The 19,150-nt window shown below is 42.4% G+C and overlaps 2 protein-coding genes, 1 long non-coding RNA gene and 1 other non-coding gene across 23 annotated transcripts in view; 1 reads left to right on the forward strand and 3 right to left on the reverse strand.

Annotated features, from left to right (window-relative positions):
- Positions 1-11,687, reverse strand: part of AP2B1 (adaptor related protein complex 2 subunit beta 1) — a 118,796-nt gene extending 107,109 nt beyond the window's left edge. The window contains exons 1-4 of one of the 20 annotated variants that reach the window (XM_070227616.1): positions 11,425-11,518; positions 10,906-11,074; positions 9,251-9,378; positions 5,215-6,239 (exon numbers count right to left, since the gene is read on the reverse strand). The gene's annotated coding sequence lies outside the window, so the exon portion shown is untranslated. Of the gene's footprint in view, positions 1-2,452; positions 2,493-4,640; positions 6,240-9,250; positions 9,379-10,905; positions 11,309-11,424 lie in introns of those variants that run through there. The other 19 variants (XM_070227625.1, XM_070227617.1, XM_070227618.1 and 16 more) reach the window with 19 other exon arrangements.
- Positions 11,567-15,452, forward strand: PEX12 (peroxisomal biogenesis factor 12). The gene is made up of 3 exons (XM_001503933.7): positions 11,567-12,272; positions 12,593-13,146; positions 14,165-15,452. Exons 1-3 carry the CDS (start codon positions 12,147-12,149, stop codon positions 14,562-14,564), a joined length of 1,080 nt encoding a protein of 359 aa, XP_001503983.1. The 5' UTR covers positions 11,567-12,146; the 3' UTR covers positions 14,565-15,452.
- A 343-nt stretch (positions 15,453-15,795) lies between these two features.
- Positions 15,796-18,132, reverse strand: LOC111775690 (uncharacterized). Its single transcript, XR_002811610.2, has 3 exons — positions 17,717-18,132; positions 16,004-16,202; positions 15,796-15,905 (listed from the first exon to the last, which is right to left on the reverse strand). It is a non-coding gene; the product is annotated as an uncharacterized lncRNA (long non-coding RNA).
- LOC111775844 (Z30 small nucleolar RNA) lies at positions 16,030-16,126 on the reverse strand. Its single transcript, XR_002811823.1, has one exon. It is a non-coding gene; the product is annotated as a Z30 small nucleolar RNA (small nucleolar RNA).
- Positions 18,133-19,150: the final 1,018 nt, after the last annotated feature.

Genomic DNA, 19,150 nt, shown 5'->3' on the forward strand with positions numbered 1-19,150 from the left:
AGGAAAAATTTGTTTTGAAAGATCACCCCATTACCTTCCATTCAGGAAAATATGATTTACTTCCTTGCCTCAAGATGGAGTCACTCCAAAACATGTATTCTGAAGCAGCATAAGGTTGAAAGAGAAAATAATTCTGCCAACCTAGTCATCATTACACACAACTTTCCATAAAAGCAATCTTTTTCAGGAAAAACAAAAACCTAAAGTAGGACAATATTCTTTTACAACAAACATCTGGAGAGGCCTTACATGCCTTACACATGGATTTGTTTGTTTGTTTGTATTTATTTTTATTTATTTTTTTTTACTGAGGTCATAATAGTTTACAACATTGTGAAATCTCAGTTGTACATTATTATTTATCCATCACCATGTTAAGCACTCCCCTTCACCCCCTGTGCCCACCCCAACCCCCCTTCCCCCTGGTAACCACTAATCTGTTCTCTTTGTCCGTGTGTGTTTATCTTCCACATACGCGTGAAATCATACGGTGTTTGTCTTTCTCTGTCTGGCTTATTTCTCTTAACGTAATATACTCAAGATCCATCCATGCACATGGATTTTTTTAAATTATGATTTTCATATTTCCAACAATCTACACTTAGCCCAACGGTATTCCCAAAGAATAAATAATATCAGTTTACAGTTAAAAACAAAGCACAAAACTGAGATATTTGTTCAATCACATTAAGTAAAAAAGAGAATCACAACTGGTGTTAAAACCTAAAAGAACACGGATCCCAGCCTCGACTTTAACTCTTCTGTTCCAGTTTCCAGAATTAATCCAACTGGCACATGGCTCCACCAGTAAAACAAAAGCAACATGGACTGGTCACATTTCTCCCCAAATAATGAGACAATGTTTCTGATTTGAGAAACTCTAAGACTTTGTCCAATGTATCTGACTTCTTCAAATACATTAAAAAAAATTTTTAAACAACATTCCTTCTGCACTCAAAAATGAATATCTTCTTCCTTACCTCCATCATTAACAATACTTCTTACCAAATTCAGGGGAGATGCCCTCGCACCTGCTCATCACCATCAGGTCAAAAAAACATGAGTGATAATATATTTGCCAAACTTGAGTGGTAATACATTTGGCAAACAACAGTAATGATCTGAGAGAAAAGACCTAAGCACTAAACAAATCCATGTAATTAAGGAAAAAGAAAACAAGCCAGAAAAACAGGAAATAATAAAAAAAAGCTTGACTCAAATCTGATCTCTAAAACATGCTACTTGGACAACCCAAGGGAAATTAGACCCATTTGCTCTCTTTCCATGCAGTTACTTACTATTTACAGTCCTGATCCTTATAAAATAGTGCTTTAGGTTGTACCAGAATTTCACTGAACTATCTTGTTAAAAGAAGTGAGCTAGAACTCACAAATACCATTACGGAATGCAGAAATTTCTGTTTTGATAATATTTGTTACAACTAACAGAGGCTTGCCTTATGCAATATTTTCATAGTGCCTTGCTAGCAAAAATTCAAAGAATGTTATAATCATTTAATCCATTCACAATGCAAACTAAACGTGAAGTGGGCAAATTGAATAAAGGAGTCCTTCACATAAAAGACCAGGAATAAATCTGAAGTTATCATCTAAGAACTTACAAACAGAAAAATCAGTACTCAGAAATGGTTACTAGAGCCAGACATTGCGGCCATAGCTCAAGGCCATTATGGTCTGTCCACACTGTTATTATGCCATTCTAAGTTCTTTGGAATCATCAAAACTTAAAACTTGCTGGAGATTTAAAAACAAAACCTGCTTGGAATTTTTCACCCAGTTTCTTTGAAAAAGAGTACAAAAATTGTTCTTTTTTTCTAAAGCGCTCATACACATACACACATTAAATTCGTAACAGAAATTTTCAAGACAATCTGTTAAACATTAAATTAATCTTGTCTTAAACCCTACCTTTATTAGTGACCCATACATTTTATTGTTTTCCTTAAAAAATTTCATTGTCAAGGAATATATTTCTGTCCTATTCATTGAGAGCATTAAGTGTTTTTAATTAAATAATGGGGGCCAGCCCAGTGGCACAGTGGTTAAGTTTACACATTCTGCTTCAGCAGCCCGGGGTTGGCTGGTTAGGATCCCAGGTGCGGACCTTTGCACTGCTTGTCACAAGCCATGCTGTGGTAGGCGTCCCACATACAAAGTAGAGGAAAAAGGGCACTGTTGTTAGCTCAGGGCCAGTCTTCCTCAGCAAAAGAGGAGGATCGGCAGGAGATGTTAGCTCAGGGTTAATCTTCCTCAAACAAACAAACAAAAGAATAATGTAACCACCCACAAAATTTCAGGGAAGGGGAGAGAATCAAGTAATCTTAGATCCTAAATTAAAAACACCAGCTCTTAAAGAGAAGGGAGAAACATATAACATTCTTAACACACACAGCTGTAAACAACATTAATGAAATATCTCTTACATCTCTTACCCATGTTGGCAGAGAAACATCGTATCAAGTCAGTTCCTGCCTTAAGCCAAAAGAAAATCCAAGAAAAATGAAAATCAGTTAAAGAAAAACAAATGAGACGAGGTGGTGGTTGCACAACACTGTGAATGTACTAACTGGCACTGGCACTGAACTGTTCACTTTAAAATGGTTAATTTTTTTTTTTTTTTTTTGAGGAAGATTAGCCCTGAGCTAACATCTGCCACCAATCCTCCTCTTTTTGCTAAGGAAGACTGGCCCTGAGCTAACATCCATGCCCATCTTCCTGAACTTTATAGGTGGGACACCTGCCACAGCATGGCTTGACAAGCGGTGCATAGGTCCACACCCAGGATCCGAACCAGCGAATCCCAGGCCACCAAAGGGGAACATGTGAACTTAACTGCTATGCCACTGGGTTGGCCCCATAAAATGGTTTATTTTTTGCTGTGTGAATTTCACCTCAAAAAGTTACATATGTATATATTTTTAAAATATTATATACTTAATCATTTGCCAGAGATGGACATAGCCAGATTCTCCAAAATATAGGATGGTGAAAACTGCTTGCATTAGAAGCCAAAGAAGAAAGCAGCCAAGATAGAGTTCAAGGGAAAAAATCAAGTATTTGCTGAAGAGTTTCGAAAATCAAGCTCCTCCAACTACCTTTCTACCAGATCAAACTAGACACGTCACCCTGGCTGTTCTGAGGACTTGTGGTACGGTCTAGAGACACTGTTAAACAACAAAGCTACCACAGTCACTCTTACTTGTCCTAGCCCATAGTGTGATGTCACCTCACTTCAGAGAAGGCCTCCCTGCACAGGATTATGTATCTAGATTTAACATAACCTAGTTTCTACTAAATATAGGTTGTGATAGTCCCTTCTCTCCTTCTACTTCTCCCTCCTTCCAGTCCCTCTAAAGAAAATAAGGCCAGAAAAAATTAATAGGGTTTTCATTTCAAATGGCTCTCTGGGAAGTGGCAGCTAAAGCAGAGTCGGTGAGGCCACTAAATCCCTTCTTTTCACATAAAGTTGAGCTTCACAGAGTTTGGTGCTCGTAGCAAAAAACTGGCCAAAGAGTTAACCAAATTATAAAGCAGAAAGGTCATTTCAGCAATCCTTTATTACAAGGGTGAGAGGTGCTAATCAGATATTTTAATAATAATGCAAAGAAAATAGCATCTTCAGGTATCACTTAGCTCATAAGAAAGTAAAAGATACACCTGTAATTTTAACTATGACAGACTACAAAGTAATTTGTTAATGTTATACAGTAAAAGCAGCTCAAGTTTTACATCCATTTCTTAACTGAAATAACCAATATACTCTAGAAAACCTAAGCCCGGAAGGAAGGAAAGAAGGAAGAAAGGAGAACGTGTCCTATCTAATTCATTCCTTGTTCAGCCTGGTTCAAACCTTTGCCTAAAATGTAATATTTTAAAATCTGGATCTGTTTAAGAAAAAAAAGAAAAGAGGGAAGAACTGGACTTTCTTGAATCTCTTAGTTCACAGAATATTAGTTTTATATTAATTTTTACCACTCAACTTTCAGTGAGGCAGCCTGCAGAAGACACTGTCCTCCTGCTTCCTTGGGAGGTTAACTTAAGACACCTGCAAACAGTTCTCACCTTACCACCAGGCTGAGTCATCATTGGAACGTGTTACACGTTTTCTTGTACAGCTGCATCTCCTTCATCTGCTGCTTTCTATTATTACTTTGTAAGTGTACCCTGAGGCTAAGCAACAGAAGTATACCAGGAAGGTAATTAATAATTTAAATTGTTCCTCACTGAGACCACCTTCTTCGTCATTCTGCCTTTTCTAAACATATTGCGTTTTCTTTACTTTCTTTAAACCACATTATGATGCAGTGTTTGGCGTTTAAAAAAAAAAACTTTTCCAAAAATCAAAGTTTAATAAAGCATCCACACTTTATTCATACTGCTTCATAATGAAGCAGCCAAGTGAGTTCAATAAAAACCTGCCCCCCAAATAGAAGACTGCTCTGAAAACAAACAGTATGAATAAATTCTTTGGATTCAAAGAACAGGGAAATAACAGGAAGTTCCAGTTTCTTTACCTCTGGCTTAATCTACAATATTTCTCAAACCAGATCATTCCTGTTAAGCCCAGAAAGAAAAAATTCCAGGCTAAGATTTACCCCCACCCTCTTCCCCGACTCTCACATCGGGTCAATCTTGCAGGTTTCTCTTCCCTTCTCCCAAGTGTCAGGAATTCCTCTTCTTTGCCCAGGTGGCTAAGATTCTAGGGATATGTGCCTCCATTACGAGGGGAGGCAGAGGTGTCTCAACCGCAAATTACGGGAGACCGGTGAGGTCTGCCCATCAATGGGCTAACCTGTGGGGGAATCCCTGTTCCCTTTTACCAGCTGGACACGTCCCAGCCGCTCAATGAACGACGCCAAGTGGGAAAGGAGGAAGGTTCTCCCATCGGCCTCCAGCCTCTACCGGCCACACCCCTGGCCTCTGGCCCTCCTACCCCCGACTTGGAACATACCTGCAGCCCCAGTGCCTCCCAACTCCCAGCTGCCACACCCGAAGGTTCCCTCGCCCTGCCAGAGCGGTGGCGTCCCTTTCTGCAACCCTCTCCCTCACAACGGTCACACCCGACGGCTCACTCCATCCTCAACGGTCACGCTCCTAGGATTTCCTCTCCTCCGCCCGTCTCCAAACCAAGCCGGGGTTCCCTCTCTCCCCATCAATGAAGGACACACCCCAAAGTTAGCTGCCTTGAACTCACCGGAGGCAAGGACGAGGGGAGTGGTGGCAGCAGCCAGGGAGCACGGCCCGAGCGGTGTTGTAATGGTTTCCTGCACGTCACGACTCCTCCAGGTCTAAGCCACTGCGCAAAACCCACTTTGCCAGGGACAAAGATGGTGGACAGGAAACTCTGACGTCAGAGAACCTCGCCGCCTGACGTCATCCGGGCGCGCGGGAGAACCAGAAAGGCGGTGCTGTGTGTGGTGTTGGAAGTGGGAAGATTGTTTTTTCTTGGTTGGTCAAAAAGAGGCCTGAGACCCGGGTCTAAAAGACAGTTCAGTGGCTTTCCAAAGGGATGTATTAAGCTGATGTTCCCTGGATATTTTTCCTCGCAGAATTCTCTAAAAAGCTTACACACAGAGAAGGTGAAATAGCCTTTTCCTTTCTTAAAAAAGGAAAGAACTCAGCTAATTTCGCTGGCCAGTGTCGACAAAAATAATCCATAACCAATCTATAAATGAAAACTGGGGTGAGTTTATTCCGAGCCAAATGTGAGGACCATATAGCCCAGGCCCTTCCTTCTCCAAGGAAGGAAGGGCAACAAAGAAGTGGGGGTGTACAGTGTGGTTATATACCGTCACACATATGCTAGAAATGTCCATTTTATAATAGTCACAAGACTGGTCTGTCAGCACAGCGATTGATGGACACGTCTGGGTAGTAGGTCTGCTGTCTTGAGCTGGGTGGTCACAGGTGGGTGCAGCAATCAGTTCCTAGCCATGGAGAGATGCTTATCCTTAAGGAAACGCCAATGTTGGGGGAGTTGCACGTTTATCTTAAGGCCATTTGTTCTTTGGGACATAGCAAAGCTTAAAGCAGATATAGAACACATGCTCAATGGCCATGTCAGGCCCTTTGGGGAAAACAAAGTCAGGCAGAATTAGGTTTACACCTAATGGCTTCCTCATATATTCCAATATATTCTATTTCTTGCCGTTTATTTGTCACCAGTTCAGTAGTGTGGACAACGGTGATCCAGCCCAGGACTATACATGGGCAGTGGTACTAGAGGAGAGTGATGCAAGGAAAAGAGGTTAAGATGGCATTAGATCTGCGTTCCAATCCCTGCCCTGAATGTGACTGGGAAAGTTACCAAATGTCCCCCCAACTTTAGTTTTATCTGTGAAATAAATCCAGTGATATATCTCTTTCAGCTTGTGAAGCTTAAAAGGGATAAAGTAGGTAAAGCACCGAGCATGTAATAGGTGTGCTTACACAAACGTTAACTTCCTTTGAGAAACCCAGACCTAGAAATCTGTTACTTTCCCCTCACTTTTGTTATGAACCTAAAACTGCTCTTAAAAAAAAAAAAAAAAAGTATTTAGTTAAAGAAAAAAAAAAAAAAGAATGAAGAGAGTGAGACCCTGGGGCAGAAGCTGAGGAAACCAAAATACAAAGGGGACTGAGAAGAGTAGTCAGAGAGGTAGAAGGAAAAGCAAGCAGTTACAATGTTTCAGGATGTTTTTAGAGTTCCATGAAAGTAGGAACTATACCAATCTGTTCACTCTTCTACCTCTGAGGCCTAGCACCCCCTTCCCAAAATTTGTTGAATGAATAAATGTATGAATGAGTGGTCAACAGGATCAGTTGCTATAGAGAGAAGAAGGGCTGAAGTGTCCAAAGATTTAGCAACACAAAGGTCTTTGATATCATTGCTGAGAACATCGGTAGAGATAGAAAGGCAAAAGTCATGCTGAAGCTTGAGGATGAGTGGGAGGTGAGGAAATGAAAACAGCAGTTACAGATAACTCCATAAGAAAGTATGGCTGAAAAGAGAAGAGATACAGGATGGTATTTGAGGGAGAGAGTAGCAGGGAGTTTTTTTTTTTTTCAGTTCTATACTCATACATTTTCTTTACACTATCCCTTTAGCAAAACCCTTGGTTCAATTATCTTTCCTACCCAGATGACTCTAGAATCTCTATCGCTAGCCTTGACCTGTTCCCCAAACTTCACCACCACATTACTAACCACACTGATGGGTAACTCTATGGCCCACCCAAATTAAGGATATCATAAAGGGGATGGGGGGAATGTTTGAAAAACCTGGTTTCAGATACAACTCCCAGTAGACAGAGGTGGATTTCGTAAAGAAGATGCCACCAGAAAAATCTTGAAGAACTTTGATTCATATTTCTCCCCTGTTCAAAAACTTTCAACAGCTCCTCATTGCCTAATATATCCAAAATCTCTTCTTCTCCCAGTTTTCCCCATCTGTGTGCTCTTTTCTTTAGTTTTGTCATCTATAAAATGGGAGAAATAGTGGGGGGCCAGCCTGGTGATGTAGTGGTTAAGTTCATACACTCCACTTCAGTAGCCCAGGGTTAGCAGGTTCAGATCCAGGACGAGGACATACATGCTGCTCATCAAGCCATGCTGTGGCGGCACCCCACATAAAATAGAGGAAGATTGGTACACATGTTAGCTCAATGACAATCTTCCTCAAGCAGAAAGAGGAAGATTGGCAACAGTGTTAGCTCAGGGGCAATCTTCTTCACACATGCAAATAAGGGAGAAATAGTAATATCCAATCATAATATTATTACAATGATGAAGTGAATTAGTCTATGTAAAGCACTTAGAACTATGCCTGCACATAGTATGGACTATGTAAATATTTGCTATGATTGTTTCAATAAATTACACTGAATTGCTCAAGCCAGAAACATGAAGGACATTCTTCATTTCCCTATCTCCTTTAACTGCCACATCCAATCCATCTCCAAGTTGTCCATCCTACCTTCAGAATATCTCAAATTCATCCAATCCCCTTTATTCCACCTCATAAGTCCAAGCCACCATCACCTCTTGCCTGAACTACTAGAAACCTCAACTCTCCTCCCAATCTTTATCCACACAGAAGCCAGGTTTTTGTTTAACTTTTTTTGAAGTATGACAAACCTTCAAAAAAAAAAAGTGCACACAATGTAAATATAAAGCTTCATGAATCTGCACAAAATAAACACAGCTATATAACGATTACAGGGTCATTTTATAAGTACAAACCTAACCATGATTCTGGTGTATAAATCCTTCAATGGCTTCCCATTGCACTTGGACTAAAATCCAGCCTCCGTCCCATGGTCTATGAGTCCCTGCATGGTTTGGCCCCTGTCTACCTCTCTAAAATCATTTTATGCCTTTCAGTCACTCCTCATTTCACCTTTGGCTAGCTATTGTAGCCCTCAAATAACGCCAAGCTCTTTCCCATTTTAGGGCCTTCAAGAATACTGCTCCTCTTGCCTAATATTCTTTTTCCCCAACTCCTCAAATGACTGGCCTCCCATAATTTAAGTCTCAGGTTAATTGTAATCTCCTCAAAAAGGCACTCCCTGATTACCCAATCTAAAATGTTCTGCTCTTTCAGCTCCTTCTGCCACCCCGATCCCAGCCCTCTTTTTTTTTTTTTTTTAACAGTTGTGTAAAGCTTCAGGCATCTTTCTTTTTTTTTTTTTCTGATTTCCCAACACCTCCCCCCCCCCCCCCCCCCAGTACATAGTTGTATATCTTAGTTGCAGGTCCTTCTAGTTGTGGGATGTGGGACGCCGCCTCAACATGGCCTGACAAGTGGTGCCATGTCCGTGCCCAGGATCCGAACCCTGGGCCGCCGCAGTGGAGTGCGTGAACTTAACCACTTGGCCACAGAGCTGGCCCCCCAGCCCTCTTATTCAATTTGTAAATTATGTATTTTTATTTATTTCCCTTCCCAATTAGACTGTAAATTCCATGAGGGCAGATATCATGTCTCTTTTTATTACTACTTTATACCCAGAGCCTAACATGATGCCTGGCACATAGGAGGTACTCAATATTTATTGAATAAATGAATGAATGTCCACAAAGTACTAAAACTAGCATTTAAGACCCTCCATAATTCACTTAAATCTACTTTCAACATATTCCTACTGTTCCTTTTTGTGGCTCTACATTTAAAGCCAACTTAATAACTTTCTCCTTATATACACTCCTCCTGCTCCCTTAGCTTGGAAAGCCCTAACACCATCACTGTGACTTACCCCAAATGTACTCATCTTTTGAGGTCCACCTAATCCACAAAACTTTCTCAGTGGACATCTGTTATGATATGACGTACAGGAGGTACCAGGTTACATCACTGTATTAGAAAGCAACTGGCAGAGAGAAGCTGAGATAAAAAAAAAGAGGTTAGAAACAATGTTCTTTCTTTTGTTTGGTTACATAGGCCAATATAGGCTTCCTGTTTAAGCCAGTTTGAATGGCCTTATTTTTCCCATCTGGTGGTTCTCTCTTCCTCTAAACTCACACCATATTAACCTATCTGATGGCTCTTAATACCTTTTAACAAGTGCTATCACTTTTTATGTGTCTTTGCTACTACATCATAAACCTGAAGGTGGGATTTGTAATAAGTGTCTATTATTTGTTGGCGGCAATACTTGACATTTGTTATTTTTGACTGTCTTTCCGTTTTCTCACGTAATAACTTAGTTTCCTTTTGGAGTATCTTCAAAGGACTATTAATCAAGGTGTCTTGCCCTCTTCTGGCTAACAGTGAAACAGTAGAGAGGAAATCTGAACTAAGATAGGGCAATAGGAATTTGAATCATAAGTGCAGTGACAGAAATGTGTTGAAGCTCATTCACTGCAAAACGTTGCCTGGGTAAGACTTTCCCAATTCTTGCTAGTGAGATCCAATAGGATTGTGTAGTTCCTGTCTTTCAGAACTGGCTTTCTTACTTTGTTAGCTACTCCATATGTTTCTAATACCTTTCTTTTTAGTTTAGCCTGTTTCTGTTGAAGAACCCTAATTGATACAAATGTTTAACTCTCCGCTTGTTTTAGTTGATGCTATTTCTCAACTTTGCCTTTTTGCCGTTCACTTAAGAAACACCTGTACAGGGGCCAGCCCAGTGGCGCAGCGCTTAAGTTTGTACGTTCCGCTTCTCAGCGGCCCAAGGTTCACTGGTTTGGATCCCGGGTGTGGACATGGCACCGCTTGGCAAGCCATGCGGTGATAGGCATCCCACATATAAAGGAGAGGAAGATGGGCATGGATGTTAGCTCAGGGCTAGTCTTCCTCAGCAAAAAGAGGAGGATTCGCAGCAGTTAGCTCAGGGCTAATCATCAAAAAAAAAAAGAGAGAGAAAAACAAAAGAAAAGGCTGTGTATAACATCTACCATTAAGCAGACACCTAATATGTGCCAGGTGCACATATTAGAGATAATGAAACAGCATCTCTAGTCCTTAAAACTCTGTAAGGTAAAAACCTTATTTCAATGTGACTTTTCTCTGGCAGGTATTTTGGTAGAGGAAAAAACACTTTTTGGAACTAAAATTACGGTTAACTTCCAAGATTTTCTCTCCTATTCAAACAATTAAACCCAAATCTTGTTTTTGAGGATTCTCAAACAAACCAATTATCTATCTTTATACCATAAGGTCCTCTAGGGCCATGTGTAAGACCTTCTATTGCTAGCTATTTAGCCCAGGGTGGGGGAGGGGTTGCAGAGGGAGAGAAGTTGAACTTTAAGGCTTATCCAAGTTCAATAAAACTCTATCAGCAATTCTAACGAGGCAAAGTTGCATACGATGTAAAAGCACTTCACTAACAGTAAGATAATAATGAAGAATATATGAACTTCATATATTCAAAGAATATATGAACTTTGGTAGGCAAACAATGAAAAGTACCTTCTCTGTCAAGCCTCCCCAGTTCATCCTAGTTAAAATTCAATAGGATCCCTCCGTCTTAGCGTTGAATTCATATCGCTAACGCGATACATCCCAGCGTGTACAAGGGTAGGAACCATTTTCACCTACTGCAGCACGTGTCTAGAGTTAGGCTTGAATGTAACCAAACCTGGAAGATAGTTAAACTACCAGCTTGAATGAAAAGTAATCGTCTCAAGTTTTGAGGAACAGCATTCTAATCATCCTTCTCTCTAACCGGCAGCAATAATGCTAAGGCTTCCATCTCCAGCTACGTCGCTCCAAAGCCTTCCCGAAAGGTAGGTGAATATAAATTAACCACCGCCCCCGCCCCGCACGGAGAGAGACTTCGCATCTGCATATTCCCTTTCGTCCCTCTGCCACTAACTCGATCGCCCGCGGAAACAAAGGCCTCGGCAGCGGGGCCGAGCTCCCGCTCCTCTGCACAGAGAGATTCAAAGTGTCAGCTCCCCACCGAAGATGGGATGCAAAATCACCTACGGAAAGCAAAACAAACGAGCCCCAAGCGCCGCCTTTACTGTCAGCGGGGGCGGAAGCTGCAGTTCTGGTGCGGTCATAGAGTTTTCTAATTCCGGTTTCGGGGCCACATTCGGGGCTAGAGCGCCTCTCCTCCGCCGGCCGTCCCCACGCCCGGCGCTCGTATTTCCGGGTCCGGCTTCTGTCACAAAGCGGAGGCCCCGCGTCAAACGTGGCCTGGTGGGTCCTTCGCGCCTGTCCTGGGGTCGGAGCGGAAGGACCGGGGCGGGCGGGGGTACTTCACAGCCCACAGCTGGAGCCGGTCCTCTCGTACGGGCCCGCGTTGGCACCTCTGCCCGCAGAGCCGGCTGGCTTTTGAGCCCTCAGGATTGAGTCCCTGATCCGCAGCCTCCAGGACTGCAGTTCTAGAGGACAGCTCTCCTTCGCCCATAGCTGTCCCCCATAATCACGCTCTGCCCTGTGAGGTGCATTTGACAAGTCACCTCCACACTCCCACCTCTTCCACCACGTCTGCCTTAACTGCGTTCTTAACCTGCTAAATTTGAGACCCCTCCCTCTGCCTCTAGGGGAGGTCCCCCCCACCCCGCCCCCCGCATAATTGAGAGAGGAGTTCCGTTATCCTGCAGAAAGATTACTTTTAAGACTGAGCACCCATTTAATACCCGAAGAAAGTTCATGTTTAGAGAGTTTGTGGGCAAAGTGAAACCCAGTGCACACAGGAAACTATGGCTGAGCACGGGGCTCACATCACAACTGCTTCTGCGGTGGATGACCAGCCATCCATCTTTGAGGTGGTAGCACAAGACAGTTTAATGACAGCAGTGAGACCTGCTCTTCAGCATGTGGTCAAGGTAAGGTATTAATTCTCTGAAAAGTTTTAGGGACGACTGGGCAAAAACCAAACCAATAATTTGAGTTTATTTGATAGCACACGTTTTGAAATAACCAATTAGCATGTAATTCATATCCTATGATTTATCAGTTATTGAGTCCCTGTTATGTGTAGAGGTCTGTACCGAATACCCAGCACTTCAGGGAGGTTACGGTAGACCCCAAAAGAAGTGACTTGGTTAAATCCAGTGTAGAATTGAGGGGAAAAAAGAAATATAAATACAAGGCATAGCAGCAATGTAATGGAATGAATTTCATTTATTGATTTATTTTGCTTTAGGTTCTTGCAGAATCCAATCCTGCCCACTATGGCTTCTTTTGGAGGTGGTTTGATGAAATCTTTACCCTGCTAGATCTTCTGCTCCAGCAGCATTATCTATCTAAAACCAGTGCCTCATTTTCTGAAAACTTTTATGGCTTAAAGAGGATTGTAACGGGAGATACGCACAAGCTTCAGAGATTGGCCAGTGCTGGTCTCCCAAAGAAGCAGCTCTGGAAGTCAGTTATGTTCCTGGTTCTTCTTCCCTACCTGAAAGTGAAGCTGGAGAAGCTGGTTTCTAGCCTGAGAGAAGAGGATGAATATTCTATCCATCCCCCTTCTTCTCGCTGGAAACGATTTTACAGAGCCTTTCTGGCAGCTTACCCATTTGTTAACATGGCCTGGGAAGGCTGGTTTCTTGTACAACAACTTCGATACATCCTTGGAAAGGCTCAGCATCACTCCCCACTGCTGAGTCTGGCTGGAGTCCGGCTAGGTCGACTTACACTTCAGGACATACAGTCTCTGGAGCACAAACCAGCAGAGGCCAGCAGGATGCAGCAACCAGCCAGAAGGTAAGGCCTTAACATCTCCCCCAAATCTTTGCTTATTAAATTCTAAAATCTTATCCCCATTTTATGAAATTCACCTCCCTCAGTCCACTTTGAGGCAGTTCATAAAATCATAGAAAAATTCTTGTGTCCGTCGAACAAGGACTGCCATCCTGGTAAGCTTCCTCCTCGTACTAGCTATATTTTCATGAATACTTGCTATGCACCAGGTGTTTTACATGCATTATCTCAATCCTCATCACAACTGCAAGAAATAAAGGCAGTAGCCCCATTTAACAGTTGAGGAAACTAGGCCCTAACAGCTAAGTACCTTGGCAAGGCCACACAGCTAGGAGGCCGAGCTGAGACTCAAGCCAGATCAACACAATTCTAAAGACTGTGCATTAACTACAATGCTACACCGCTTTTAGTGTTTGTGTTCTCCTGCAAGTTCAAATATATTCCTCAATACTGCTAAGTTATTTTTTAAGTGAGTTTTTTTTCTGGATATACTGTCTTCCACCAAACAAACAAAAAAGTTTATATAATCAATGTTTCACTAATTTCTTTCTCAAAACACAAAACACAGAAAACCTTAGTCATTAAAAACAAAGCTTAGAGCCAGCCCTGATGGCCTAGTGGTTAAGTTCAGCCCACTCGGCTTTGGCAGCCTGGCTTCAGTTTCTGGGAGTGGAATCACACCACTCATCTGTCAGCAGCCATGCTGTGGCAGCAGCTCACACAGAAGAACTAGAAGGACTTACGTCTAGAATATACAACTATTTACTGGGGCTTTGGAGAGGAAAAAGAAAACAAAAAACAAAGCTTAGCTCCTATACTCCTAAAACACTGTAAGTCAGAAAGAGGGAATAATTTAGAACAGATCTTTAAGGAGACACTGCCAAGCTAAGAACTATTCAATCCCCAAACTGAACCAATGATTCTGATGAAAACTGCATAAATGCATTTATATTAGTCATTCTGTGATTATACGTAAACAAACAGTTTCTCCTTTTGCCTCCTTATTTTACTCTCCCAACAGCATTAGTGAGAAGATAAAGTCAGCGTTGAAGAAAGCTGTGGGGGGCGTTGCCTTATCCCTCTCTACTGGCCTTTCTGTGGGTGTATTCTTCCTGCAGTTTCTTGAGTGGTGGTACTCATCTGAAAATCAAGAAACCATCAAATCATTGACTGCCCTGCCTACTCCACCACCGCCTGTACACCTAGACTACAATTCTGATTCTCCTCTGTTACCCAAAATGAAGACTGTGTGCCCACTGTGTCGTAAAACCCGGGTGAACGATACTGTTCTTGCCACCTCTGGCTATGTGTTTTGTTATCGCTGTGTGTTTAATTACGTGAGAAGTCACCAAGCTTGTCCTATCACAGGTTATCCAACAGAAGTACAACATCTAATTAAACTGTACTCCCCTGAGAACTGAATGGGATTAGCATCTTATCTCACAACAAAATTATTGCACTGAAAGGCCAGAGGGCTGGTTTTTTAGCATGGTACATAGCATTGTTTGATACTTCTTAGCCTCAATTCATAATTGTATGAACTTTAAACAACTATATGGATTTCCTTAAAAGGATATACCCATTGATCTTAACCTTTTAGCCTGCTCTCTAGACCCCTACTTAGAGTTGACCAAGCTGTTCTAGAATAAGAGAATCAGGAGTGGCAGGGGATGTGGAGGGCCAGTGTAGAAGAAGTGGATAAAAGAGGATAATTAGCACAGAAGCTTTTCTTATCTCCTTCCTTAAAGGACAAGAGGTATAGATGCTCTCAGGAAAAACCCATGCTAGACCTCAGAAAGTGGGTGGTGAAGGGGAAGCAGGCTTTTTCTTTAGAAAAGAAAGCATTTATGTGCCTATGAGGAATAGATTTTATCGGTTTGCAAACAATGTGAAATGTGGACCTGCTCTTTATAAAAAGAAAGAAAGTTTTATACTTAGAAACACTTGAAAAAAACAATGGCTCCTTCCATAGGCTGTGACCCATTAATTAAGTAACATCTGCTATAGTCTGTCAACTTTTAAAGATTCCTTTATGAGCCATACATATCTTTCTTGGGAAACTGGTTAAAGGAAAATAGGGGTCAAGTGTATATAGAGAATAGTCTGAAGATTTCACTGTGAAAGCCAAGCTAATAAGCAATGAAGAGATGAAGTAAAATACTGATCTATGACTATGTAAAGAAAGCATCTTTCCATAGACTCTTTCTACTTGCTGTTAAGCGTTTGCTAAACTGGCATGAATTATTCTGGCTATCACTAGTTTCTATGAAACACTTAAGTAAATTTCAAGAATAAATGTTTTTGGCAAAGAGCTGTCACATGTCATGATTACGTGGAAACTAAAAGATTACTTGAGGTGTTTAAAGTAAATTTTTCGGTCAGACCATCTTTGATTTTTTGAGATATTTCTGTATAAACATTTTGCTTTTTTTCGCTAATCCTTACTTGGAAAAAAAAAAAAAGTCCTCTACTCCCAACAGTGAGAATTCAGCCTTGTATAAAATACCTTGTATCAGGAATACTACAGAAACACTTAAGTTGCCTATGTAGAAAAATTCATATTAATGCTTTTATGTACCATAAGAAGAGTATAATGGATATTTGCAAAAATTCTTATTAAACTTCAAGGTCTTACCAAAGCAAATACCATAGTTAATTAAACAAACATTTTTAATATAGTATAAGTCAGTAAGGGAACTGAACCAGATTTAGGATTGAAACAGCGTAGTCCTCCAGGAAGATATCAAAGTCAGGTTTTTCACCTAAGAAGGAAAACATGAAAGGATCAGTAATTCCAAAGAATATCAAAGAAACACTCTTATACATAATAAAACCAGTATCCAAATAGGCTAGAACATACCAGTGTAGAAAAACCACAACCAGAATCAGCTCAGAGAGAAGATTAAGGGATCATCCCCTGGTCAAAGCCAACACTGAAGCAATGGCAATACCAGGTCAGACTATACTTCACTCATCATCGCATCATTGCATTTCACGTCCTTGTATTATGTAACAGTAGCCCAAGACCCTCTTTGCACATCCAAGAAAACTAGGTTTATCTATGAAAGAAAAAAAAAAGTCTTGCTTTTAGACGAGTTTCAACCATGGGCTTTCAATACATATTTTATCTTCTACTATGTTTTGCTTTAAGCAACTGTGCCGTACAAAACTGCAAACTTGAACAAGTTTTGTTTTGGAGGGGGGCTGTTTCTGAAATACAGAGGAGGGTGGAGAAGCATTTACAGTTCAAAAACATGTTTTTGGTTTTTTTTTAAATGAGCCCAAACACCGTGTATGATAAAATCTCAGGGATGTCTATGAAGGGATTTATAGTCTTGTTCTAAAGCAAAAGCTTTAGAAAAGATTTTCTACTAAATTCTTTTATAAGGTAAACTCCAGTTCATTTAATATACAATTTGATTTACAATTCTGCTGCCAACAAAGATAAAAAGTACAGTCACAAAATTTTTAAACCAGTATTTTCTATCTTAAGAGTCCAAGACCCAGAGAGGCTATGATTTGCCAAAGGTCCACAGCAAATTAACAGCAGAGCTGGAAAGAGAACTGAGTTCTGATTACAAGATTTATATTTTTCCACTACCAACTAAATATAAGGTTTTATTTCATTTTTCTCCAGGCCATGGGCAAGATAAAGGAAGCAATGCAAAGCCTGGGTAATTCACAACCCAGATAATCAACTTCTGAATGAGAAGGCTGACTGCATTTTACTTATTCTAAATGAAACCTCCTGGTGGTATACTATGGCTGACATGGAAAAGTACTAGGATCACAAAGTCACCCTCTCCAGCCTTTCAAGCCCGGTATTGTCAATATCTGAATAATTCTGGACACACCACATGCTTCCTTCAGGCATCTATAAATGTCAATAGATTGATACTCCATAGTTGAAAACTGACAGCTTGTTGGTCTTTGTTCAGTGTCCACCATCCAGCAACTAAGCTCCACAGAGACAGGGAAACTAACAAAGTGCCTGTTTTTTCTCTCTCTCCTGATCCTCTATAGGTGAAGTAACTACACGTTAAAAATGAGGAAACAGGCTGAGAGAACTTAATTTAAGTAACTTTATCTAAAAGCATGAAACTTGTAAGCAGAGCTGCAAATGTGCTCCAGCCACACACAGCAGGCACGCTTTCCTAGTCTCTTCCTCAGTACACTTTGCTCCACCCGGAGTGCCTGCCTCATCCCTGTCAACCTGGAGAGCGCTCACTTAGTTTTAAAACCTTACTCAAACGTCATCTTCTCTGTTAAGTGGTCCCTAACTCCGAGTCATCCCCTCCTCGGACTCCCATCAGAGCACGCATCACACGCGGGTTACTCATCCATTCACATCCCCCACCTCCCTGTCTCTCCCACCAGCCCCATCACGGTGAGTTCCTAGAGAACCAGGACTGTGGCATACTGGCCTTCGCGTCCAGCACGCTCAGAATGGTGCCTGATACAGAGAGGAGGCTCAATAAATGACCGTCTAATTCAGTCAGCGAGCGACCTTCCCTACTAAACCCTAAACGCCCAGATTATAAAAGCATCAGCACAATTGGTAAAGCCTACTTACCTCCAACATTCCACGTAAGGACCATACCTCACGCATCTCTAACCCCTCCTTCGCCCAGCTACCTAACAGCGCCCTGCGCAGGACAACCAATGCTTACACACAGCGGACCCTTAAAACTAATAAGGTCCAAACCCCACCAACTTGAGGGGAAAACGGCGAGAAACCGTCCTGGCGGGGAAACACGAATAAGGCCACATCCAGGGCTCAAACCAAAGATCCATGCAGGAGTCCGCAGCCCGCTTTCCGGACTCCTAAAACTCCTGCGCCCTAAGCTCTCAGTACGTTTGCCCCAGCCTGCAGACGCTGAAGGCAGCTGGCTCTCGGCCTTCGGCTCCCCAACAAAACTCACTTCCCGCCTCCCAACCGCCTCCGGTTCGCTGCGCCGCGGCGCCCCACAGTCCAGTGCGGCCCTGGCCGGACAACCAATCCCGCGGCGGCCAGTGGCTCACGTGGGCCACGAGGCGGGGCTGGTGCGAGGGGCAGCCAATCGGAGGGCGAGGCGGACGTCAGGGGTGCGGCGGGCCGGGTGGTGGAAGCGCGCTTGCCGTCGCTGCTTTGCGGGGTGCTTTCTATTTTCGGAGATGGGGAAGTCGCTTTCTGGGCTCTGACCGTTTAGCTCCTGGCTCTCCATTCCCCGCCGTGGGGCTTTGGGACCGCTGTGAGGAGTGGTTTTCCCTGAGCTCGTTTCACAGTTGGAGAAGGCCGTCTGAGGCAGTTATGCCCTGGGCTTCCGGGAAGAAATATCGATTCAGACAGTGATCCAACACTGTTTTTTGCGCTGGTCCGGATTCCCGCCTGAGGGTTGGGGGTTGGGGTGGACTCACATGGATGTGTCCCTCTCCGTCCAGGGGAACTCATTGGCTTTCCGTTTGCTTCGTAAATAAGCAAGAAGTGCCACAAGAAAAGTACAGCTAAATATTAAAGAAATGCGAAGGAGAGCGAGAAAGACTGGGAGAGGTGGCATTTGCTCTGGGTCTTGAAAAAATGGGTGGGATTTGAGAATTAGGTTCTGGTAGAGAGAATAACTCCCGAATTAAATGGCAAAGCATGGGGGAGCCTACCAAATTTAGGTAAAGTTGAAACATTGTAGTGTTTCTCAGAATTCAGTAAATTAGAAACACAAGGGGACCTGCCCGGTGGTTAAGTGCTCACGTTCCACTTCAGCAGCCCTGGGTTCACTGGTTTGGACACCGGTTGTGGACCTATGCACCGCTTATCAAGCCATGCTGTGGCAGGCATCCCATGTATAAAGTAGAGGAAGATGGGCACGGATGTTAGCTCAGAGCCAGCCTTCCTCAGCGAAAAGAGGAGGATTGGCAGCAGATGTTAGCTCAGGGCTAATCTTCCTCGAAAAAGAAAAAAGAAACACCAGGAGCAAACAACAATATAGATGTCTTCCAGCATCAAAAACAAATAGGAAAATCCCAAAATGCC

Source organism: Equus caballus, chromosome 11 (genome assembly GCF_041296265.1).
Source record: "Equus caballus isolate H_3958 breed thoroughbred chromosome 11, TB-T2T, whole genome shotgun sequence".
Taxonomy (NCBI): domain Eukaryota; kingdom Metazoa; phylum Chordata; class Mammalia; order Perissodactyla; family Equidae; genus Equus; species Equus caballus.

Coding starts and splice junctions, on each gene's coding strand:
- PEX12 (XM_001503933.7), top strand. CDS start 12,147: ATGGCTGAGCACGGGGCTCACATCACAACTGCTTCTGCGGTGGATGAC. Junction 12,273..12,592: donor CTCTTCAGCATGTGGTCAAG/GTAAGGTATTAA, acceptor ATTTTGCTTTAG/GTTCTTGCAGAATCCAATCC. Junction 13,147..14,164: donor ATGCAGCAACCAGCCAGAAG/GTAAGGCCTTAA, acceptor CTCTCCCAACAG/CATTAGTGAGAAGATAAAGT.